The sequence below is a fragment of the Furipterus horrens genome, unplaced genomic scaffold (assembly GCF_987537825.1).
Source record: "Furipterus horrens unplaced genomic scaffold, mFurHor1.1.pri manual_scaffold_6, whole genome shotgun sequence".
NCBI classification, from domain to species: domain Eukaryota; kingdom Metazoa; phylum Chordata; class Mammalia; order Chiroptera; family Furipteridae; genus Furipterus; species Furipterus horrens.
In genome coordinates this window covers 22,980,358-23,004,928 of record NW_028327176.1, presented here as the reverse complement: position 1 = coordinate 23,004,928, position 24,571 = coordinate 22,980,358, and the positions used below count along the sequence as shown (strand labels likewise).

Here is a 24,571-nt window from a genome sequence, read left to right as displayed (position 1 = left end):
TTTGAACGGAGAGTTCTGCAGTCTCTCTTTGTGAGGATGGAGCTAAACTCAGCTTCTCCAAGGGAAGCCACATCCCTAGAGGTGGCGCTGGGGAGGTAAAAATATGTGCTCATTGTCCTCCGTGGGCCCGTAGGCCCAGCCGCCGGTGATCATCGCAGGTCCACGTAGCCCAAGGCCCCACGCAGGTACTGCTTTGGGGTGGGTCTGCTCTGTGGCCCGCGCCCTCCGCCCCGCCCCGGTCCGCCCACAGAGCAGCAGCCCCGCCCCGCCCCGCCCTTCGCAGGTTCTGTCCGGGAGTCCGGCAGGCGCGCGTTCAGTCTTCCTCGCACCTTCATTCACGGCTGCTTCTCCAGCGCGTGGCAGTGTAGTGGTGGGGTGCGAGCAGCGGGCGATCCTGGGGACCAGCGGCCTCGGGCGCCTTCACGCTGTCTGGGAGCGGATAACGCTGTGAGGAGGCGTCGCGCCAGCCCTCCCGCTGGATCTACGCGTTACGGACTAGGACTGCGTGCGCCCTTGGAGGCGTCGGTGCAAGGCGCCGGGGCCGGGGCTGGGGCCAGCGGCTGCGATCCTTGAGGGCTGCTGGTGAGTTGCTGCTTGCCCACGGACCCTTCCTCGCTGTTTGTCTCTGAGTCCGTCTGACCTGCGGCCCTGGCCGCTTCCGGCGCGCGCGGGGTGCTAGACTTGGAAACGTTTAGGGACTGAGGATACCAGGGCATCACCTTCCAGCTGGTGTCCAAAGGACAAAAGGGGACATAACGTTCACGGAGAGGGGTCCGGGCGCCACAGCTAGGATGCAGACGTTCACTGTTTGTGCCCACCACTTTTCAGGGTGGGGCTGCACGTTTACTGCACCCTCTGAGCTATTGACAGCCATTCTGGGAGCGTCTTGCTTTTTTCCGTCTGAGAACAAGCCGCACATGGCTGGCTACCGCTCCCCTCCCTTCGGGGACTGGCACCAGGGCCGCACACGGGTGCGCCGCGCAGATCTGCGGTGGCAGTACCCGCCGAGAGTACTGCCGTTTTTTTTTTTGTTTTTTTTTTTACCGTTGCGGGGTCATTGTGGCCTGAGCTCCAACCTGCAGATCTGGCAGTTGATTTTTTGGGGGGGGTGGGGGTTGGTGGTTTCCAAACAGCTAAAGCGTTTTCAAGATTTTTTTTCTTCTTCTTGAAAGTAAGTGTCTTGACACAGACAAGTATAAGACATGTGAGGAAGAATGGATCTGGCCAGTCAGTTCTTCGTTATGAATTATTATACTCCATCCCCCTCTCGACTTTGGGAAGGCATGTGTTTCATCTTATAAATAGAAAGTAGCATATTTTTTGGCAGGACCTCCTTTATACTGTACAGTCTAAGAGAGGTCAGTTTAAAAATAAATATGCACTTGAACGTTACATTACCGAGAGGCAGGCTGTGGCTGGGACAAGCTGCAATGGAGAGCAGCATCAAAGCCCGGAGCGCAGCTGTGTTGAAAAGAGTAAAAAAGCCCCAGAGTGCTGCCCAGGCTGACAGTCAAGTAATTACATTTTGTTTAAATTTAAAAAAAAAAAAAAAAGGTGAGTGAATTAAAATGAGGGCGAGAATGGGAATGTCAGGAGGGTATTGCAATAGGAATGGTTTCAACCCTGGTATATTTGGAGAGTCGCTGCTGAGGGTGTAAAGCGTTCTAGGGAGGGCGGTGCTGAGTAGGGGGAGGGAACTGATGAATGTGTTCGGAAGAGAAAGATTTTTTCTCCTCCCATCCCCCAGCTCTTAGGCTTCATAAGATGCAAGAGTTTCTTGGGGGCGTTGGCTTTAAAAAAAGAACAAAAATTAGGTGAGCAGCAGATGTTGAATCTGAATAGCAAACGCAGTTTTGTAGACTTACCTTTACAGCCCAGGGAGACAAAAGACTCACGTTGAAGTTCTGATGATGTCCTTCGTGTATCCCTAAGGCACTTTAAAAGATTTCCGTAGTGTTCTAATTTGGAAAATATATTTCATCTAACTACTAGGAAACACAGTTTCTTTTCTGGACAGTTCTTTGATACCACCTATAATTTGTATGAATTGGCATTAAGAGTAAGCCACACAGGTATATATATGTGTGACATATGCTTTTCAGAATAGATTTAAACACTCGGTTGTAAGTTGGTAGTTGTGACATGTTTGGCATTGTCACATGTGAAATCATTGTAAAGACAATATCGTTGAGGAAGAGTTGAAAGTTCTTCATAAAGTCTCCCAAAGAATGTAGGTTTTCCAACAGGCCACTCTCATTGAATGAAACACTCAGTACCAGCCTCTGGGTTCACAGATAGGACCTTTGGAAGCATGTCTGGATCCATGGCAGTTTCAGCTTTCCAGTAGTATCATCTGCAAGAGGTTTATATTATGAATTCCATGATTGGAACATGGTGCTGCAGCTGTGGAAGCAGCTATAGACATGAAATGAGATGAGCTCCTCCTTCCCTCAAAATCTGAGCAGCGAAATTCTGTTTTGTATCCCAATGGAACATGTAAAGACAGTTAGAATAATGAGTATTGCACATTTTTTGCCTTTTATTGTAAATTTAAATGTGGTACAAGTTGAATAAATACAAAGCCATAAAATTTATTGCAGAAGTGCTCACATGAGCTAGTTTGTGCTATCTGCTCTGCAGCTTTTCCTTTAATGTGGTTTTATGACTAACATGTTCACAAAAGCTTCCCTTTTTCATTTCTAAAACCCGTGCTATTCAACAGCATCAGGAATAAAGTGGTTTTAATCTATGATACCCGAAGGTTTTCAGCAGGACAAAAAAAAAATTTTAAACTCCTTGGCCAGTACTCATAACATTTGTCCAGTAGGTAGGACAATTCATAACCTGAAAAACCTCCAGCAAATGTCTGAACTCTTCTGATCATTTTAATTTTTCAAATTCTTGCTTTTGGTCTGATTTCATTTATGCCTGGCCTAATTTCTTTCTAACCAGAAGCCTGTGGACCTGTTTATTTATTGATTGAATCAGAACTTAAATCTATTTTTAAACACAGTGTGTTTGCCAGAGAACAAGTAGTGTCATTTGAAACTACTTGATTCAGCCAACCACAAAATCTCCTTTACCAAGCAATGACACCCAAGAATTCTAATGCATCACACTGTTTGTGACTTTGGGCATTAAAGGGCCTTCCTATATGGAGCCTGTCCGAAGTACCAAGCACCCTTATCCCTTTATCTTGATGAACTCATTTATTTCTAACAATCCTGTGTAGGAAGAACTGTTAATATCTCTGCATTTTACAAGTGTGGAAACTGAGGGCAGACCTGTTATATAACTTGCCCCAAAGTACACAGTAAGGAACATACCTAAACACATACAGGGTGGGGCAAAAGTAGGTTTACAGTTGTTCATGTGGAAAATAATACAATAATTAATGAATAATAATACAAGAATAAACTGGTTCTCATAACAACTGTAAGGCTACTTTTGCCCCACCCTGTATGCAATGTAACAACCCAATAGGTGCAAACACGAGTGGTTAATCCTGCATGAAAGTCAGCATCTCTTTGGAGTAAGGAGGTGGGCAAACATCTTAAGGTTAAGAAACCTCTCTGAGTCAGGCTGCCTGGGCTCATGTCCTACCACTGGCACTTAATACTTGCATGATTTGGGGCAAGTTACTTCGCCCATGTAACTCAATTTAGCAACTATAAAATGGAGATACTAATATTACTCTTGAGGATTGAATGAGTTAAAAGTATAATGCACTCAGAACAGTAGTACCTGGCTCAGAATAGGCACAATAAAAGGTGGATGCTTTTGTTTTCCTAGGTGCTTGATACTGGCTCATCACTAATATTCATAAGTACTCTTTGAGGTACATAGTATTGTTCTTATTTTCCAGGTGACAACACAGGCTCAGAAAGGTTGAGTAACTTGGCCAAGGTCACACAGCTAAGTGAGTAGCAGAATCAGGTTTTTAAATTAAGATCTCTGAGCTTGTGCAAATACCACACCCCACAGGAGAGACAGGGAAGCTTACTGCATTTGACTTGCTAGGGCCTTTGGCCTCTGGCAGAGAACTCCTTTCATACTACTCTGTATCTCACAATACCAGGCCCAAAGGAAGGTAACAGTAATTTCCAGCCTTAGGAAATGCCATTAGAATGGCTTTATTATGGAAGCTAGTTCTGTCCAATTGGGTGTGGCAGCAGTCTCCTCCTGCAGAGGATCCAGCCTCAAACTGCTAGGGTTAACATGAGCAGTTTAATTTGTACCAAGGTGTTTCTCTGGGTGAAAATGTAGGACTCTGGAACACGCAAGAAAACTGTGCCACAGCCAAGAACAGGGAATTTCAGGGGCCAGGGATGAAGTGGAGCTTAGTATAGATAGTATCCTTGCTTCAAAGTTCTAGAAAGTCAGGTGGCGGGGTTCAGCAAGCAGTCTGGATGGCTGTCTCCTTGAACCTAGTGGCCGCATCCACACTGCATGGCTCTTCAGTCCCTGACACTCAGGTGACATTTTCTATATGTTTCATAATGATGTTGCTTCAAGATAAGTGAAAGCAAGAGGCGGGAGCCCTATGGAAGCTGGGCAGGAAAGCTCTGTCCTTGGGAAAAATCAGGCCTCATTGCAGTTCTGCTCATAACCCAGGCCCTGCCAGATAAGCTTCTGGTATGGGAGACAGAGTGAGGAGGCCTTCAAAACCTAAAGGGGTGCTCTGGATAACTGGTGGGGGACCTACCCGGCCTCCACTGTCTTTGCTACTGCGGGTTTGTGATGAACTGTGGGAGGCTGCTCAGGTGACTATGTTCAGACTGAAGTTGGGGCTCTGGAAAGGATGTTTTGAAATAACCCGGGTGCCTCAAAGCCAAGGGCAGTAACATTAGAGCTGTCCATTCACACACCTCCCTTCCTTCTGCCTTCACCCTTTAAAGGCTACAAAACAAAACGGCACCCCACGAAACAGAATAAATAAGTAGCCAAATAGTTTGATAGACCTAATCATGTATGTTTCTTTCCTTAAAAAAAAAAAAGGCTTCCTGGCCTTGATATACTTCTTCACTGCCAAGTTGTACCAGTCTCGTGATGATGGATGGTACCTCTGGTGGAAAAGCAGTTTTTAAAATTAAACCATACTCTTTTATAATACAAAGCATAATGACATTAGGAGATATTTACTATTTCTGAGTAGTGCACTGATGAATTTGAAAGCTGATAAGTTCCAAATTAATATTTGTTTGATCTTTAGTGCTTGCCCGACTCTTGAATTAATAGCAGAATCCTGAAATTGCAAACTTAAAAACTCCCGGATTTTCAGTGACTTGGGATTTACTTGCATATTTGAGAAAGTCATCATTAGCCTTCTAGCCTCTGGTTCTTTGTCAGATAACACACCTGCAATTAGCTAATACAGCACCGCCTAACATATGCCCTGAAACATCAGAAGAGGATTCTTTGGGAAACCGGTTGGATTAAGGTCCCTGCAGGACATTTTAGAGCATTAGTGTGTCACTGTGTACAGAGAATCTTCACAGGGAGATAGTGTCCAGACTCAAGTCATTTTGCCTACAGAGCAGCTGGCAGGACGAGTCTGTCAGCAAACACTCCAGGAACCACGAGCTGGAGGCAGAAGCCACGCACTGCAGTCTGCCCCACAGAGCAGAGGCCTCCCAAGGACATTTTAGAGAACCACCGGGTATGCAGAATGCACTAGAAGATGCCAGCAAATACCCCACCATCTTGCTCTTTGATAAAATTAATGTAAAATTAAATGGAGACAGTCACAGAGGGACTGGCCTTAGCTCAGATCCAAGTTGTGACTGAACTCCTGGGGTCACTGTCTCATTTCTAAGATGAGGTGTTTGGCCCTAGATGATTTCAGATCATCTTTAGCTCTAGAATCCAGTGAGCCAGGAACAGTGGCACCTATTAGCATAGCAACCTCAATAATAATAATGTAAAACCCTGGGTTGAAAAAACAGACCAGTGCAGATCTCTGGCAGAGCAGCCAGAGCCAGCATGGAAGGCAGGAAACTTCAAAGTCAGGACTCTGTTTAGACAGCTTACACATTTGGGAATCCATCATGTCCTGGTGACAACTTGAAGGTCCTATTTGTAGACACATCATGCCCATGATAGATCGCTGTGTGTTTAATTGAAAAAGACCTGTTCTGTTCAAATCCATTATAATCACTTAGGCTACACACATTTTTAAACAAGCAAAGGCATTTTTGGTGAAATGTGGCTTTGCCATTTTGGAATATATTTGCTTTCTTTTCCTTTTTATTTATTTATTTTAAAAAACCTTTTTCTGCCAGGGGTCAGTTCAGACATATAACAGTGATTTTTAACACAGCTGGAGATGAGGCTCTAATCCCTTAACCCGCCAGCTATGTGACCAGGCAAATCCCTGCCCTTCTCTGGGCAGGCTCTGTCCCCTCCTCAGTGAAGAAATCTGGGGGGAAAAGAGGGGTGGGGATTCAGAGAAAGGTGACAGAGTTTCTCCAGGATCTGTACTTCTTTAATTCCTTGACTGTGTCCTTGTACCCAAGGCCTTTCTATAGTGTCTTGTACCTACCTCTCCTGTAACACATATTGCATTTAAATTATTGTCTATTGACACTTGTGGCTCCCTGAGAGTAGGGTAAACCTAGTTAATCTTGTCATTCGTCTTTTTTGTAGCAAGAGTCAATGAAAAAGGGGACAATCTAGTCCTAGTCTTATCATCTGATTCTGCCTATGGCAACGTCTTCTCAAGTGTTGTCAAGCCAGAAACTGTTATCACTTACCTCACTTATTTAAGTTCTGTCATAGTAAAATTCTTTCTTCCCAGGCTACAAGACATTCAAATTCAAGGGGAGGCACCTCCAGTGGTTTGACACTCTTGATAATGGTTGTCTAAGGTTCTCTGAAGATCAAGCCGCCACCAGAACTTCCTCAAAGTCTTTGCTGGGCACTTGCAACCGCCACAGCAGCTGTCGCGTGTCCAGGTGTGATTGTGGCTGCCTGGTACCACGTGCCCCCTTAGAGCACAGTCCGGGCAGCCCAGGTGCGAAAGAGAATAAGGGTCATTGTGCTTCCTGGGGATTGCCTAGACTCCTCAGCCATGACTATATGAGTCACTTATTGATATACTTTTTGATCATTTGTCTACACTGGATGTGAGCTCTATAGGTGCATCATAGCTGTAGCCTCAATTCAAGCATAGTATCTAGCATTTAGTAGGCCCTCAGTAGATACTTATTGTGGAGTGTGAGCGACAAGCTGGGGGCCAGATGAAGGCACGTGGAAGTCTGTCTCCAAAGCCTGCTTCTCACTGAGTGAAAGTTAATGCTCATGGGTGGGTTTTATTCTGCCTTCCTCGTGAAGATGCCTTGAAGCTTTGGGCTCACCTGAGGGGCCAATGAGTACTTCACCTGCCAGCTGGGTGGAGTTCCACAGCCAAATAGCTCAGGTGTGGCATGTGATATAAAACAGTGACTTTGTTTCTGTTTCTTTTTTTTTCCCCCTCAAAATGGAAATTATGCTTGGAACCAGAACATTTGGGGGATTGTCACACTCTATGTAAAATAATCAGTTTAGGTGTTCAGATCCCAGTTTCTAAAAGAAATAAAGGTGGAAGTAATACCCACTGTGAACTTTCAGCTTGTCCTGTTCCTTACGCAGCTTTGGATTTTTAGAGTTATTGGTAATAATCACCCATTCTCTTGATTGTAAACTCAGTGCCCAATAGGGCTTTATGTATGTTGTCTCCTCCTAAGAAGACACTCTTCTACAGATGAGGAAACTGAGGCCCCCCCAAAGAGAGTCACTGGCCTTGCCCTGTGACCTTAATTTAATACCAGGAAGGATGAACAGAGATGATGAAAAAGGCTGGCAAAACATATTTTGATTCTAACTTTATTAAAAAGTATTATATTTTTTCCTTAAAATTCCCTAGAAGCTGATGTTTCTGCAAACGTGTACAGTCATAGACCCCTGACATTTCCTGATGGACAGACAGGTCCTTATCTCAGCCACACTCTCTCATTCTGACATGACAGAACCGAGGCCCTAAAGTCTGAGTGACAGAGAGAGAGAATGAGAGTGAATGAATGATTTTTCCTTCTTGGCCTAGTTCTCCTTCATTTTCTTTTTCTTTGTTGGCCAAGGAAAAGAATGAAAATTTTAATCCCAATATATTAACAGATACTAGCAGATTTCTTTGGTTAAGAGGAGGGAGGGGAAGGGTAGAGAGATTGGCATTACTTCTCTAAGTCTCCCTGCCCTTCACCAGTGTTTCAGAGGTGCCTTCCTTGACCCTTTAGGGTTCTGGGGAACACAGTGTGAGTAACCACTGTCCTAAAATACTTTGTAATATTAAGTTAAAATAAATCTTAAGCACAGGTCTATGACTATGTCACCTTTCTGTGTGTACATGTAGCTTACATGCACTTACCAGGGGATGCTACCTTAAATTAGGGACATGGAATAGAAGATATTTATTACCTGAACTCCTCTTCTAATGCAGGATACTTGCTTTCTTTCCCTCCTTCTCTTCCCTATGGAATTCCTACACCAGTCTCAGACTCAGTGGGAAAACTTCCTGTGATGGACCTCTCCCATCCTTCAAGTTGATTAACTCTGAGTTGCTTTAGACTTCTTTCTCATATCTAGCCCGGTCTCCCCCCACTCCCATGAACCTTAACCATATGCCCTTAAACTTTTCTTTATCTGACCAATGATGGTTGATTGTAATTTTCCTAACGCAAAAAAGTCCCATTTGTTCTCAAGCCTGGAAGAATTGCACACCTGGAGATAAAGGAAGCTTGTATACACTGTATAGAAGTTAGCCCTGGGTTCTGTTGACAGAGGAATTATCCTCTGATCAAGCTGGAGGGTAGTAATCCCTTAAAACTGTGGAAATTGTTCACAGGGCAGACATAAACCATTTTAGCCCCGCCTACAAGCACTTTATTGATTGACAACATTTAAAGAGAAAATGGAAGTGGTTATTTAGGCAATTAAAATGGTTCTCCTTTTCTAGTATATCTCAGTAGATGTTCTAGTGCTTCATTTGGGATAAAGATAATACTTCGTGTTTGCATAGCATTTTATTGGTAGGAAGATTTGCACTCTCAGCTCTTATAATCACCTGTGAGATAAGCAGGTTTGGGGTAATAATTTTCTCTATTTACACAGAAGATAAATGATATCTTTGTGCATGTGTGGAGTTCTACAAGGATCTTAACACAGCTGGTCAAAGTTTTTGCCCAGTCCTTTCTTCCCTGAGGCCTAGAACAGTTTCCTTTGCCCATGCTGTTGAAAAGTACCTAATCTGTGTTAGTCATACATTAATATTGAAAGCAACCCTTTCTATAGAATGTCCATTAGAGTTTCTTGAGTTTCCCTTGTACATCTTGTGCCAAATAATCCAAGTTCCCCTCTTAACTCACTTCCTTTTGAAAGGAAAGGTCAAGAGAGCAAGCTGATTGTTTCTCCAGGACCTCATTCTCTAAGAGTGACTTACACATAACTTAGTGAGTCTGCATTCAGGGGAATGTATTGTGAAGTATTTCTTGAGTCTTGCCTGTCTTTCTAAGACTCAATTTGCACTTTGCAGTCGTGGATAGAAGTATTTGTCTTTCAAATCAATAAATATTCTTTGCCTTAATACAAAGATCTGTAAGAGCCTATAAAATTACTGTTGCTTGCATTGATAGGCTGTTAAATTCTTACCTTGCATGGATAGAGAAAGATTAAAGTGTCTTACAGATGGAAAAATTAGAGAAAAGACGCTACAACTCCTTGTTATTTAGTTTGTTTTTTTCCTGTAGCAGTCATAAAAAGACTCCATCTGGTGTTCCCAGGAGGACAGGTAGGGTTGAAGAGGAAGGAAGTCAAGACAGTCTCATTCTCACATGTTCATTCAACAAACATTTTTTTCAGTACCAGCTATGAATTAAATGCCATTGTCTGTGTCCTGAAGAAGGCAGTATAGTGGGGGAGACAAGCAGTGATTGCTGTCAGGTGTGATGTTGGCAGGTTTGGGGGAACTGGCCGGGATAAAGTTGTCGGGGGAGCTGGGTCCAAAGTGGTTAAAGTGAACCTCATCAGCTATCTTATGTCTGTAGGGTGGGCCTGCCGTTCAAAACCGCTAGATGGCCCACCCTGAGACAGAGTGGAAGATACAGTGGAAGGAGCTGAGGTTGGAGACTGGGAGACAGGTGGGGAGGCAAAGGCCCTTGTGCAGGAGAAAGACCACAAGGGCTGCTAGCGAGGCTGAGGCAGTGGATGGAGAAGGAGACGTAATGAAGGGACTTGGCTTGGAAAATAAGGCGGGGCGAGGAGTTGGTGATGACAACGGGGTTTGGTTTGGGGTGGCTTCGGCCATTTACCGAGAGGAGGGGAGCACAGGAAGCATACGCAGGGCCCACCTACTGTAATCGCAGACCCTTGTTCTAAGGGATGGGCAGAGGAAAAACTAAAAGGGTTTATTTACTCAATACAACTTAAGGGGCTCTTGTGTTCACAGCCCAAGAGGAGGCTCTGTAAGTGATTTTTATCAACAGCCTTATGTAGAGCACCTTTGCCTACTTATTCTTACTGAGCTCACCACCTCCGTGGAGATGTCAGACATACAATGAGAAAAACAGAGGATAGGGAAGTAACAGGAAAATATCAGCTCCCCAGGAGCCCTCAGAAAACCTGCAAGCAAGGCAGTAGGGAGCCTGCATTTCCCGAGGTGAGTCAGAGGGTTCCTTCAGGAAGGAAGGGACTGGAGCAGCCTTGCGGATGTTTTGAATAGGGGTCAATAGTAAGAAGGCAGGAGTGTGATCTGTGTAAGGAACACGGGGTTCTGAGTTTCAGAAAGGTAGGAGGGAAGGGAAGTGTCCATGGTGAGGAAAGGGAGCCATTGTCCCCTGTGAAAGCCCTGTGGTTGTATGCAGCCCCTGCGCGGGCTTCCTCTGGGGAAGGAATTAAGGGCACTAAGGCTCTTTTCTAAGAACAGGATGTTTGTTTTTCTCTTTGAGACTTTAGGGGGCTTTTGTTACTTCAAAATTTTAATCTCCTGGCTTTTCTTTTCCATCAGGTCAAATTCCTTTGAGATTCTTTTTGACAAGAGCAAAAAAATGGAAAAGATTTCCCGAGTTAGAGTTGGAGGAGCTGGTGTCTGGGACCATTTTACTCATTCTTGGTTCCTGACAAGGTCATTTTATCACCACTGCCTCTCGTTCATGTTGAGATCATGGTGTATTATTTCCTATGGTGTGGTCAGCCCTCTAGACAGAGTCTGGAATGGCCATTGTATTCTCAACGAACTTCATGGCTTCATGGCAGCCCTCACGTTAGCCAGTCAGCAGCACTTAAGAGCAGACTGGAGTCCAGCTGTGGCTGAAATCCCAGCTTCTCCACATTTGGGCTGATTGACCTAAGACTTAATCTAAGACTGCTTCCCAAGAGGTGTATTCTATTACTTACTGCCTGGCCCACAGCAAGCACTGAAATGTTAGCCATTACTATTCACAAGTATAAGTTCCTAGAGAATCAGGCATTTCAAATTTGCCGCTTTCTAGAGGAGCCCCGGTGGACTTGGACTTAGTACCTGGGGACAAACCAACTCTTCTCTCATGATGGAAGGTCAAGCAGGGGTTAGGGATTCAAACACTTCTTAAGTGCCCTGTGAGTCATGTGTTGTGGGAGGCAAAGAGATGGATAAGGCCCATTTCGTGTTCATAGAAGAGCTCTCAGCCTAGTCTGAGAGAACAGTCATTCACTCACTGGACAAATACTTATGTACTTAGGACACAGGGGGGAGCCTGCGATGGAGGTGTTTTGAGAGTGGAATGGCCACCGCCAGTTTCCAAACATACTCAGTGGCTGGTGTGAGGTGGAGACGCCATGTTTCAGCCCATCGAACAAACGTGGATGATTGTCAAGGGCGTAGGACGGTGGGAGAATAGCATGGAAATCCTGTATCTGCCTCTGTTCACCCCACTAGGGAAATGGAGTATAGAAGGAGCCTAACTTGCGAAGGACGAGGAACTTCACTTTCTGTGGTGGTATGGGCCAAGTGACCGTAGCCTGAATTTCTGGACACCTGTCAAACCTGTTATTTTGGATCCTTTGGTACTACTGTTGCTGAAGCTGGAGTTTTCAGAGAATAATTGCTGGCTTCGATTTTATTTTATTTTATTTTTTTATGAGCAACTAAGCAACTTTACAAGTTACTTTCTTTTGAGCAGAGTTTAGAAGGAGTATCCTGGCTGAATATTGCTAAAAACTGCACGTTCCCTTCCTGTATTGATACAGTCCTTGGAGCTTCACAAATCAAGTGGGATCCATTAGTTATGGAAGCATGGGAGCAATTCACAGTCATGGCCTTATTTGATTCATATCCACCAAACTAGAGTGCCTGCCTTGCTCCTTCTGACCGAGTCCATGTAAAACTAGTCGTGATGAATGAGCCAGGCACTTTGAGAGAACCTGCCCTCCTGCCAGGGATCAGTGTCCACATTGAGTCCTTCCCCAATAACTCACTTTAATAGGGAGAAAGGGTGTAATGAACCTCTCTGCAAAAGTACAAATTTGGTATTTTGTGAGGTGGATGTTCTGTCTTCCAATTTTGCTTCTAAAAGGTCTTTCAAGTAGTACAACCAGATCCTATAAATGTAAAGAATGTATGCAAATTAGCAGTGAATCTCCCATATAGTATTTGTGGGTTTCTATATAATCAGGGTTGTAAAAGGAAAATAAATACAAGCTGGAGCTGAATCATAAATGAGAAGCCTAAATATAAATAATTGAAGATGAGATATATCATAGACTTTCTGAGTGGGTCTATAAAATATAGTCTGCTGGGTCAGGCTGCAAGTTCATTTGCATGACGGTTAGGCAGCTGGGACCTGAGCTAATGGAGTTTTACAGTCTTAGGGCATGTAGTTCTGTCTTCAGTTTAGATAATATGAGGAAAGAATGAGAAGCTAAAAATAGAAAAGGCATCTTCTTATCTTCTCATGGGTGGAGTAAAACAGACTGAAAATATGAAAAGCATCTTCAGGATGCTATTCACTGGCTGTTTTCTAGTTACATTTATTTCTATCTTAGATTTTCACTGAAGTTCAATGTTGAATTTCTAATACTATGATTTTGTTTCTTGAATTTTAAAATTCTTTCGATGACTCAGAGAAGGTCTCCCAGAGAGGTTTGCAAAGGGTTGGCACGAGTGCCTTTATTTGGTGATAGTTGACTGTTTCTGATACCTGAGGTCGGCTGGTGGTCATCCTTATATTAGGAAAAACACAGCTACCTTCACAGGCGAAGTCTTCTAGGGAAAGTCTCTGAACATTTTTATAGGTGAATGAGACATAAGGAAATAAGCGGTGATAGTGTTCCCTTATGGGAGACTCAGAGTGACCAGGTATGTAGGTGCCACCTGCAGTGCACCATCAGGGTCAGTCAAGGCTGCTGCCTCCTGCGAGACCCTCATCTTCATTCATGTCCCCTCCCCACAGCAAACCATCCCATCTTTCCAGAAACCTGGGCTCTCCTTTGGGGGAGCCAAAGTCGGTTTCCCTGTAGCTTCTTCTTGGTCATGCTGAGGCCTTTCCCCCGCCCAGGGAAGTGAATCTTTTAGATCCCTGAAGCTTCGTGTCCCCTCCGTATCTGGGTTTTCTTGAAGCTTCTACACTCCTTCAGCTGTTTCTCATGTGTCACAACCAAGTTCCTGGGACCCCTTAGAACATGTCAGAATGTGTTCCAGGTTGCCTCTGTTCCTTTCAAAGTGGGGTGCCCAGAGTCAAATGCAGTTTTCTGGGGCTTATCACAGTGGCATTGTCTTCTCCTTGTTGGCAGCAGAGAGAAATACTCCAAAGATGCTGGGGGGTGGGGCGGGGATGGAGGGTTCTTGGCCACCTTGTCATCCTTCCCTGGGACTATTGGGAGGAATAATTTAGTATTTTTGCTTGGGGCCCAGATGGTACAGTGGTGCTGTTTCCAGGTGCTAGGAAGAAGGGCACACTATACAACACTGAGACAGTGAAAAGGGACCCAAAGCTAGGATGTCCTTGAAGGATGTAACAGCTAAGCAAGAAAGGGGAAGTCCGGTGCAGGCTCACTTCCTGCAAGCAGAAGAAAGGCAAAGGCCTGCAGGTCCCTCAGGATGATCATACCCCACACCCACCCACCCAACCACACACACACCTGCCCCTGTTTTTAACACGTGTATTTTAAATTAACATTGCAACCTATTTTGCAGGATGCAGAACATTTTTCATCATCTTTCTCCACTAAGAATGATCTAAAAACAAAATAGTAGATAAACCAAACATTCCTTTCTTAAAATAAATGGAATTTTTAAGACAACTTCAATCTCTTTGTTCTTTTTCAGACTCCTGTGATTTGCCAATACAGTCAACTCTTAAGTAATTGAGGAACTGATTTTTTGGTGTGTCACTTTGTCACATCCCCTTGTTTTTTCCCCCACCTCCTGGCCCCTGACCTGTTTTGGTCTTTTCAGCAAGGCTCTGTTTATCAAAAGGGTGACAAAGAAATGAAACAAGGGGCTACTTCTGTTTTTCCTTCATTGAATTATTATTGCTGAAGTGATTTCTCTGAGGAATCACTTATGCTTAAATCAGTCACCAGGAAGAAACGAACTGGCTAGCCTAGGGCAGTAATGACTACTGAACACTTTTTTTTTTTTTTATCAAAACTGTGGCTTCAACTTCCTCTCCAGCCCTTTTGTGTCTTGGAAATCTTGGATTTCTCACAAATTCCTGTAAGTGGGAGTCTGCGTTTGCAGTTGGACTCCATGCCCACACATCTGCTGGACATTCCCTCTGGCCTTGATAGAAGGTGACAAGCAAGTGACTGGGGAATTGAACCCTTATGTTGGGGAATCTCTTCTCTCCAGTGCCAAGAACTGACACCTTTGTTTTCAGAGGCATCTAATTTCCCAGGTGAATATTATCTTGAGTGTCATTTTAGGGGGAGAAAAAGGAGCAAACAGTGATCCAAGAACTCTGAGAAAGGAATTAATGATTGTGGAGAGTTCAGATTTCAAGGTCAAGGATGGGGGGCTTTGAGTAAAGGCTACACATCGGAAGATTTCTTTCTCTTCTCTCCCTCTCCCTCTCTTCTTCCCTCCCTTCCTCTCTCCCTCCCCCTCCTTCCTTTTTTAAATTTTTTTCTTTCAATTTGAGGAAGTAGTAGGGTAGGGGATTTGTGGCAACAAGAGAAAGCTGGAGAACAGGAGAGACCGAGTGTGGGCAGGCAGCACCCTGGGGTGGCTCAGTACCTGATAGTTACTGATGGGGCCAAATCCAACTGAAACACAAAGGCTAGAGATTCACTTTATTTGGCTCACGAAATACCCACGAGGGCTCGCTCACCAGTTCTGCTCTAACAATTCACTTCTGTCCTGTAAGTCCTTGGAATTTAGCTCTTTCTTTCCTTGCTTTGTTGGGGGCAAGGATCAAAGAGTTGGAGTGTCCCCCTGACTCAGGCTGTCCCGCTGTGCTTCATCCTTCACTCCCGTCTACTGGCATGGCGGCCACCCACCATGAATCTGGAGCCCAAGTCTCCTTTTCTGAAAAGAGCTAAGAGGGACAGGATTTTGTATCATGGCATTTAGGACCAACCCACCATAAAATGTTGCCTATCTGTGTCACTGGCCACCTCCCCCAAAAAGAGCTGTGTGCCCGAGCCCCAGTGCCGCCAACCGCCTGTGCTTCCCTCCATGTGGACACCCTGTGGGGGCCATTCCTCCAGTGTCATTGTGCCAGTGACTCCTATAGGTTCAATAGGCTTTTCAGGACCTGTTTATAAAATAGGCTCTGCAAAAAAGTGCCATCTGAGCCCTAAGCAACCCATTTGTTTATCTTTTTTTTTAAAACTAACTACTTCATAATTCACTGGAAAATCCAAAAACATAAAAGGTTACACAGTGACAAGCTTCTCTCTCACCCTCATCCCCTCCCATCTACTTCCTGCCCCTGTAGGCAGTCGCATTACTTGTGTGCTTCCAGGGGTCTTTCACAGACCTGTGTCAGCACACTTGTGCGCCCCCTTTTTATCCCTTGAAGATACATATCTTTGAAGCTTTTTCTGTGTCAGCCTAGAAAGAGCTATCTGATCATTTTATAGACCTGTGTGATATTCTTCTGTACGGATTCACCTTAATTTATATATTGGTACACAATTAGGTTCTTTCCAGCTCTAGGCTGTTATAAACTGTGCTGGATCAATAACTTTGTACACATATGATTTCCCCTATACGTACGTTGAATAAATCTCCATAAATGTCCATAAGTGGAACTCCAGGACCCACGCATGAGATTTGCAGTTTTGATAGATACCGCTTAACTGCCTTCCACGGAGGTTAGACCTGTTGGACCTTTGCCGTCACTGTATGCAAAGCCTGCTCCTCACCGTCATCACCCAGTGTCCTATCACATATTTGTGTATTAAACAGACTTTGCAATGCATCCCCCTCGCAATGTGGGAGCTGACTGAATTCCCAGGGAGTGTAGTCAGTAAGTGTCAAGACTTCAAGTTCGAGAGCCTGGCCATTGGGCTTAGTGTCAAGTTGCCGTGTTGGCCTTGGCACAACGACTCAATGGCTGTGCCTCAGTGCATCCACTGTAAAATGGAGATATGAACAGTAGCAGCCTCCCGAGTGCCTGTGAGTGAGTACCTGTCAAAGGTTGGAACAGGGCCCAATATGTAAACACTTACTGTGGTATTCAGTGTTGGCGATTCCCAGGAGAGGCACAGATAACCCTCTCTAGGACCAGCCACTTCGTCACCAGGGAAGGAACTGCCCCTTGGGTTTCGCATGAGTGATGGCAGGGAAGATATTGAGAGAGCAGTCAGCCTGGGAAGAAAGCAGGAACGGCAGTGCACTGGCTGGTAAGTGAGGGAGCCCAGAATGTTCAGAACGGAGGCGTGGAAGCAGTCAGCATAAGACATCACTAGATTGTGTCTCCTGGGATCAAGCATGGCTGGCCCTGAGCTGGAGGAGAAGGGTAACAGATAGGATTCAGGGGTTAGGGTCAGAGCTCTGAGATATTTCCCCCATACCACCTCGAAAATATCAACTCGTCTAAACTTGCAAAACTGATGTTTTGCCCCAATTCCTTTTTTAAAAAACATCCAATGCATTTGAGAGCTCTTCCCACTGGCACAGAGCAGAACTTCAATACAAATTACTGTTTTCAAAGTCTAGAAGCCTCTGTCCCTATTATGCTGTAAATACTACGCAAATATTTGTGGAAAGAAGGACAAATGCCTTTTAAGGTGTCTTCTTTCCTCTCCCACTCTCCAGAATCCCATTGCCAGCAGCTTATTGAGCCAGCACTTACCAGCCCTTTTCTTACTTTTTTCCCCTATATTTTGTCACCTCCTCACCACCTTTGGGTCCACGCCACTGACCTAAAGCCCAGCTTCTACCAGACAGAGCGAGCCTCTGCCAAGGGGCCCGCAGTGCCCATGCCCACAGCTGTGGCCAGGCAGGGACAGCGGACCGGGCCTTCCTCCTGGAGCCTCCTGAGTAAAGCAAGCATCCCCACCCCAACCCCCCACCACCACTGCCGCCATTTTCCTTCTCAAAGCCCCTAGTCGCCAGTTTTTCAAATAACAGGTGAATGTGAGAGAGGCAGAGATTGCACTCTGGCTGTGACAACGTTATGGCCTTTCATTTGCCTAAATAATGTGATGTGGCCTGCCTCAGTTTCTGGCCTTGCATCACCCTGCCAGCCAGCCCTTGCATGCATGCCCTTGCGTGGTGGTGGACATACTGTATCTTTCAATGGAAGCTGCCCTCCTGGCCATGTGTGGGAGGACATCCCAGTGGGCTGCTGTCCCTCAGGGCTGCCCCCAACTTCTTCAGGAGGCACCACAGCGGCCCCTGCAGGCAGTTGTGGCCCTGGGCCCAGCTGGCAGGAGGGCTATGCCAGCCACCCCTGCACGTACAGGGGAAGGAACTTCTGAGGTTGAAGCAGGAAGACCCAGTGTTATTGCTGCAAGACCCAGATGAGAGTTACAACTATGAAACAGAATGTCTTCCTGGGACTGGCTTCCCCGTCTTCTCGCTCTGTATCAAGTGTCTCTGAATAACATTGTCTTGGTGCATCTCTAACCTGAAATGGGCAAGTAGACCCCCCGGCCTGTCCATGTGGCCACAACACAGTGCTTCAGGGAGGTTGAGCCAGGGCCGTAGTTGGGACTAAAGAGAAATCAGAAGACGGTGGCTGTAGGGTTCTATTTGGCAGCTTCGAGGTTGGCTCACTCTGGGTGTAAAACCTCTTATGCTGGCTTGGCCTCCTCCCCAAGCCTGCTGCCTGTCAGGTATGTCACTCTAGCTTATCGTCCTCTGTCCTCTGAGGCTTGGGTGTAAGTGGCTTCCCCAATAGAACCAGTTGTCACCTTGCCCATGGGTGCTGGAGCATGGTTCTTGCCACCTGCTACAGGGAAATGAATTTAAAACTCTTGCTGAAAGGAAAGAATGATGGGCCAGACGTAGGCCAGCCTCCAGCTGCTACAAAGCAAGTGTGGCCCTCTTCAAGCCACCATCAAACCCACCCCTCAGAGTATTTCTCTACTTGCTCTGTGGCCAGGGAGAGGCCGCAGTGGAGCCATTGCAGGAATTCCTGCAGCAGGAGAGATTGCAGCTTTTCCTTGCCAGCTGATGTGATGGAAGAGTGGAGGGTTCTTTTCAAGGATGAAGATTTCCCATCTGTGAAGCGAGAGCCCCCAGACCTTCCTTAACTCATCACCTCTAATCTCCTCCTGTAGCCCCGGCAGGGAGGCTGGGTTAGTTTTCAGATTACCATCAGTGTAGTGGGTTACAACAATACCCATTTAACGTTTCAGAGTTTCTGCAGCTGAGGAAAGTGGGCAGGGCTTAGCTCCATGGTCTCAGGGTGTGAACCAGGTGTCAGAGCTGTAGTCTCATGGGAGGCTCGGCTGGGGAAAGATCCAGTCCCAGGGTCCCCCAGGTTATCGGCAGAATTCATCTACATAGGCATTCTCTCAGCCTGGTTCAAACCCAATAAAGGGAGTCCTCTCCAGTTTGCTGAGATGGGATCTTTTATAGTGGAACCTAATCAAGGTGGGGCATCCCATCACCTTTGCCATAAGCTGTTGTTAGAAACAAATCACAGGTTCCACCCACAAAGGCCTTAACACCCGGGGGCAGATCACTGGGTTCCCTGGGAGTTCTCCCTGCCACGGGGAGAGGGTACAAACTTACCAGTAAATGTTCCAAAAGTATTTCCAGGTAAAGACCCGACCTATTCTGTACAATCACACTATTTTCTTTGAAAAGAAGCAGACTTGTTTTGTTTTTCTTTTTCTTCCATCTCAGAATACCTCCAAATCCTGGCGCTCTGGACAGCACGATTCTTCCTGCCACAGCTCAGGTCCAGCTCCTGCTCTTTCACTTATTGCCTGTATGTCATTGAGAAAGAGTGTGGTTTTTCTTAACTGTTGTCTTTTTCGTAGTTGTAAGAATGCATTTCATTAAGTTTTTGTTGGATGCTAGCCTATAATAGTCACTGTCACTTAGTAAGTTATTTTTCTAGCCCCTTTCCTTATAGGAATATTCATTTTATTGCATTAATTTTATTTATCTACAAAACTCAACAATGTAATATTGGTCTTGCTCGTGTGAATGCGAAGACAAAAGAGAAAATATATTTTAAAACAAGTCCAAATGGGGGGGGGGGACAAATGTAATACAACAACAATTTAAAAAATGGGGGGGGAAAGCTTAAATAAATAAATAAACAAAACAAAACAAGTCCAGTTGTATGTAAGGAGCTGAAATCACCCTGGTCATGTGCTGTCAGAGTTCTTATAATAAAGGAAAAGGACTGAAACCTTAGGCATGCCTAGAAAATTTGCCTATGGCCATCTTTAAAAAGTGCTGAGGACATAGGTTTGGGGCTTTGTAATCTCTCTCTTTCTCTTCTTCTTTTTTTTTCCTTTAAGTCCTGAAATAAGACTAGGAGTAGTAGATCCTTGTTAAGATTTAAGTTTGTATCCTGCTTCATGGAGGGAAACAACACAATGAAACTTAGCTTTCGATGGGAACTGGCCCTGCCGGAGGGAGTCTTGAAGGGGCCAGGTGATCCTAACCTGCTTTGGTTTCTTTCCCAGGTGTCCCCGTGTTGTGGAAGGGCTTGGATGTTGTAACCGGCTCTTCAGAAAGCCCCACTTGGCTGTAACTTCAGGAGGGTCTCTCTCCAAGCTTCACCTCCTTTCACGGCCACTTCTGAAGCTACTTGAGGAAAATGGTGTGATAGGTCCTATCGGGAAGGATTATTGGAAACATATAACCTCTGTGAAGAAGGTGGCCTTTTTTTCCTTTTGTAGAAGTGACATTCTCAAGTTCCACAATGCCAGCCAAGACCCCAATTTACCTGAAAGCTGCCAATAACAAGAAAGGAAAGAAATTTAAACTGAGGGACATTCTGTCCCCTGATATGATCAGTCCCCCCCTCGGAGACTTTCGCCACACCATTCACATCGGCAAAGAGGGCCAGCACGACGTCTTTGGAGACATCTCCTTCCTTCAAGGAAACTACGAGCTTTTACCGGGAAACCAGGAGAAGGCACACCTGGGCCAGTGCCCTGGGCATAACGAGTTCTTCCGGGCCAATAGCACCTCTGATTCTGTGTTCACAGAAACGCCCTCGCCTGTGCTCAAAAACGCCATCTCCCTCCCGACCATCGGGGGGTCCCAAGCACTCATGCTGCCCTTATTGTCACCGGTGACATTTAACTCCAAACAGGAGTCCTTCGGGCCAGCAAAGCTGCCCCGGCTCAGTTGTGAGCCTGTCGTGGAGGAAAAGGGTCCTGAGAAAAGTGGTTTGTTGGAGAATGGGACAGTCCACCCAGGAGATGTCTCGTGGGGCTCCAGCGGGTCGGCGTCGCAGTCCAGCCAGGGCAGGGACAGCCACTCCTCCAGCCTCTCCGAACAGTACCCTGACTGGCCGGTGGAGGACATGTTTGACCATCCCACCCCGTGCGAGCTCGTCAAGGGAAAGACTAAATCTGAGGAGTCCCTCTCTGATCTCACGGGCTCCCTCCTCTCCCTTCAGCTGGATCTAGGGCCCTCCTTTTTGGATGAGGTGCTGAATGTCATGGATAAAAATAAGTAACAGTACACTTCCAGCAATTTCTTTGGGATAAAAGGTATCAAAAATAAATAAAAAGTAACCACCCAACCACGATGAACCACAGTCAAAGAGAAGAGCTTCACTGGCTATATTTGCAGTTATGTCATGGGTTTTCTAAAATGTTCCTACGAAGTATTTTTTTACCTTCGATTCCCTATTTGTAAAAACAGTTAAAGGGGGGGGTAAAAAAGACCTGTCCTGGCAAAAAGAGGAAGTGAGTCGGTCAGAACCCATTTTCAGCAGGCATGGCTGATGCTCAGCTCACAGGTTTTGTTTGTAGACACACAGGGATCTGGCTCAGCCAGGATGGGCACTAGCTACGAGGGGCTGCTGAGCCACACTGAGGAACTTGACAATACTCCAGCATTTTCTGAGCAAGAGGAAGTCAAAATTTATTTAACACCTAAGCCTTTTTTTCTATACTCTTTTCTATATTATGTTTGGGCTCACCATAGCAGATTCTTCAGTGTTAAAACTTTTCTCTGTTTTCACATTTGAACAACTTTATGGGTTTGGGGGATTTTCTTGTAGCTCTTATATATCTCTATATAATATGTCGATTTTGTGGAATTTTGACTGTCAGCAACATGTTGGTAAGACACAGGCAAAATGTTACTGTAACTAAGTTATTTTTAAAGTTAAAATATATTTTTATGTGCCTTTGGCTTTTTATTGCAGAGTCTACATTTTATAGACACTACAGCAAATATCATTTGACTTGTTTCCATTGTGGTTCCATCGTAAGCTGTGTATGTGTATGTTTGGAAAAATGTATTCATACTTTAGCTTTATTTTCTTTTTTCTTCACCTGTTAAACTTTTCATAGCAGCCATCAATGGATTGTCAAGTGTAAAAGGCACAGGTTACTCATGATGCTTCTGCAGAGACTGTGGGCTACACCACATATTGTTCTTTGGAAATATGGGTATTTTAGTACAGTACATACTTGCATTACATAGGTACTTCATACAACACAATAAAGAGTAAATGTTAAAATAAACTTGCATGATTATAGTAATAAACAAAAACAAAATAATAATAACATTTTCTATTATATAGTCCAGAGCTAGAAAAAATTGCTTCTCTAAAGTGTACATGAGTCTTTCAAATAAGGTAAGAGTTGATTTTCATCCACTCTGTAATTTTGATTATTTTCCAGAGGTTTGAGATTCCCCCAAAACAAGGACCTCAAAATAAACATGCGAGATTAAAATGTTGTTTTAAGTCAACACTGATGCCGACCAGCCTTTCAAAACTCATTTCTGTGACTCTCCTCCCTTACTTTAACGCACTCTACAGCAAACTCTTAGAGGCCCCATCCCGTCCCTATAGGACAGGTGTTTCCTGCACAGGACAGTCGCCATAGAGCCATGATTAAGAAGGGTAAATAAAGAAGCACAGTAGAGAGTGCTTGCCTCCCAAGGAGCCAGAGATGCCCAGAGGGTGTCAGTTAAGGAAACAGGAAGAGGAAATGTACACACTGATTCCTGTCCCCTTGTTCACCACCCCTACCCCCTCCAAGGCAAACCCTTGCACACAACAACTTTCATTTCTCCTTGAAATAGAGCCCTGAAATGACTTCCTCTCCCAACTACTTCAATGATTCTCACCAGGTTTGCAGTCGTTGTAATTCTCTGTTCATCTGCAATAACCTTTGAACTGCAGGAACCAGTGTCAGGACGACTACGTGGAAGAGGAAACCAGTTCCCTCCGAGCACTGAGCACCACATTAATTTCCCAGCTGTATTTCTATCCCACAATTTTCCAGTGTTCTTTTTCTGTCCAGCACACCCCCTCACAGTTTACAGATAGACTTCCCAGCCACTACTAAATCTTGCGAATAAGGAAGACTGATGTGTAATCTTTTTGCCAGACTCTTTCAACATGTTCTGCATCTTAATTATGATTGATTATATTCATTCTCTCATTTAACTTTTCATCGGTAGCATGACCCCAAGAAAAAGATTCAACAATTAGATGAAATGATGTGAAATGTCTGTGCATTTTCTCTGTTCCCTCTGATATATGGAGAACAGTTCTGCTGTTATTGGGTTTGCTCAATAGAATTCAAGTGATAATGCACCCTTCCAGGTACTGAGCCATTAAGTAGGGCTCCTGAGCCCTTTCACATATAGTTCCTACTATTAGGTTAGGTATAGTTGAGATGGCAACACACATGCCCCGTTACAGAGGATACAAAGCCACATCCGGCTTACGCATGGTTTTGTTGAGTCAGTTATGTGGCAGCCCTTCTAGTACCTGGCCCCTCCTCCAGGGAGCAGGTGCAGAGCTGCTGGTGGCTTTCTCCTGCAAAAAGGCACTTGACTGGCACCTTCTGAGAGCTGAATTGGTGCTCTCAGCCTATGATCATTCTACTTTTAACCTAACTTATCAAGATGTACTTTATCTGCAAACTCAGAATGGCAAGCCACCTGTGACCCATGCAAGTTGTGTAAGCAGAGACCCTTTGCGTTGTAGCAAGCAGGGTTCTTGTGGATGACTTTATCCCTAGGCAGAGACTTAATAAAGGACAAAGGACAAAATATATTATTTCTGCCTAAAATCTCTTTGGCTCTTCACAAGTATAGTATCATTGATTATCACGTTTCAGTGAGTCAAAGTCACTGTCAACAAAAAAGATTAACCTAATTGAATGGAAAAGAACCCAAGGTTCCAGAAACAGTCTATTTCTTTCTCATGTTACTGAAACTTACCATTTTTTTTCTGAAGTCTCCACAAAACACTTGAAATTGTGGACTGGAGGAAACCCATGAGTTTGTGAATTAACTTGATAAATATTTTAAAACAGACAAAATGACATATTAAGTAATGGTTCTGATCTTCCTAATACAGAACCTGGAGAGACAATCAGTTTTACTGGGAAACATATAAACAATAGAATGAATAAACATAATCGTTCCTCTAATAAGTGTTTCTCCCTAGAAATTATGTTACCAGTCTGGTCCCAAATTTAGTAGTTCTAATAAACAAAATCCTCAGACTTTAGAATTAGTCCACCAGACTAATACGAATGATTGACTGTTACTTTGTTCTACATCAATAAGCTAGATAAATAGGGTTATTGGGTGCTGCCTTGTGTCTTCTATACTTTGAGGTCAGATCCAGCAAAATGAAAAATTTTCAGGTGCCAAATGATAAATTACTATTGACTCAGATGGGTAGACTTCTGTCTGGTTGTACAGACCTCCAGAATGTCACAGTACTCAAAACTATATTCCCTCTTAACTTTTTGGCTCTGAGTAATCTCCCTGACAGATTTTTTTTTTTCTTTGCACATTTGTTTTATCTGATGATACCTAGAATGTCATGCTTTAGTCTCATAGCATAGTGTTTCATCCAACCAACCTTCCATCTCAGAATATTTAATTTGCAGCTTATTTTTAGAATAAGTGCTTATTAAGAAGTCGTCAGCAGCCGTCCGTCTC

At 44.6% G+C, this 24,571-nt stretch overlaps 1 protein-coding gene across 2 annotated transcripts; it reads left to right on the top strand.

Annotated features, from left to right (window-relative positions):
• Positions 1 to 294: 294 nt before the first annotated feature.
• Positions 295 to 22,125, top strand: CDC42EP3 (CDC42 effector protein 3). 2 transcript variants are annotated; one of them, XM_090280216.1, is made up of 3 exons: positions 295 to 582; positions 19,310 to 19,394; positions 20,104 to 22,125. In XM_090280216.1, exon 3 carries the CDS (start codon positions 20,343 to 20,345, stop codon positions 21,105 to 21,107), a length of 765 nt encoding a protein of 254 aa, XP_090136342.1. In that variant the 5' UTR covers positions 295 to 582; positions 19,310 to 19,394; positions 20,104 to 20,342; the 3' UTR covers positions 21,108 to 22,125. The 2 variants fall into 2 exon arrangements, with proteins under 2 accessions (XP_090136342.1, XP_090136341.1); XM_090280215.1 differs by lacking the exon at positions 19,310 to 19,394.
• The last annotated feature ends 2,446 nt before the right edge of the window (positions 22,126 to 24,571 follow it).

Excerpts from the sequence above, each read along its gene's own strand:
- CDC42EP3 (XM_090280215.1), top strand. The coding sequence starts at position 20,343 with ATGCCAGCCAAGACCCCAATTTACCTGAAAGCTGCCAATAACAAGAAA.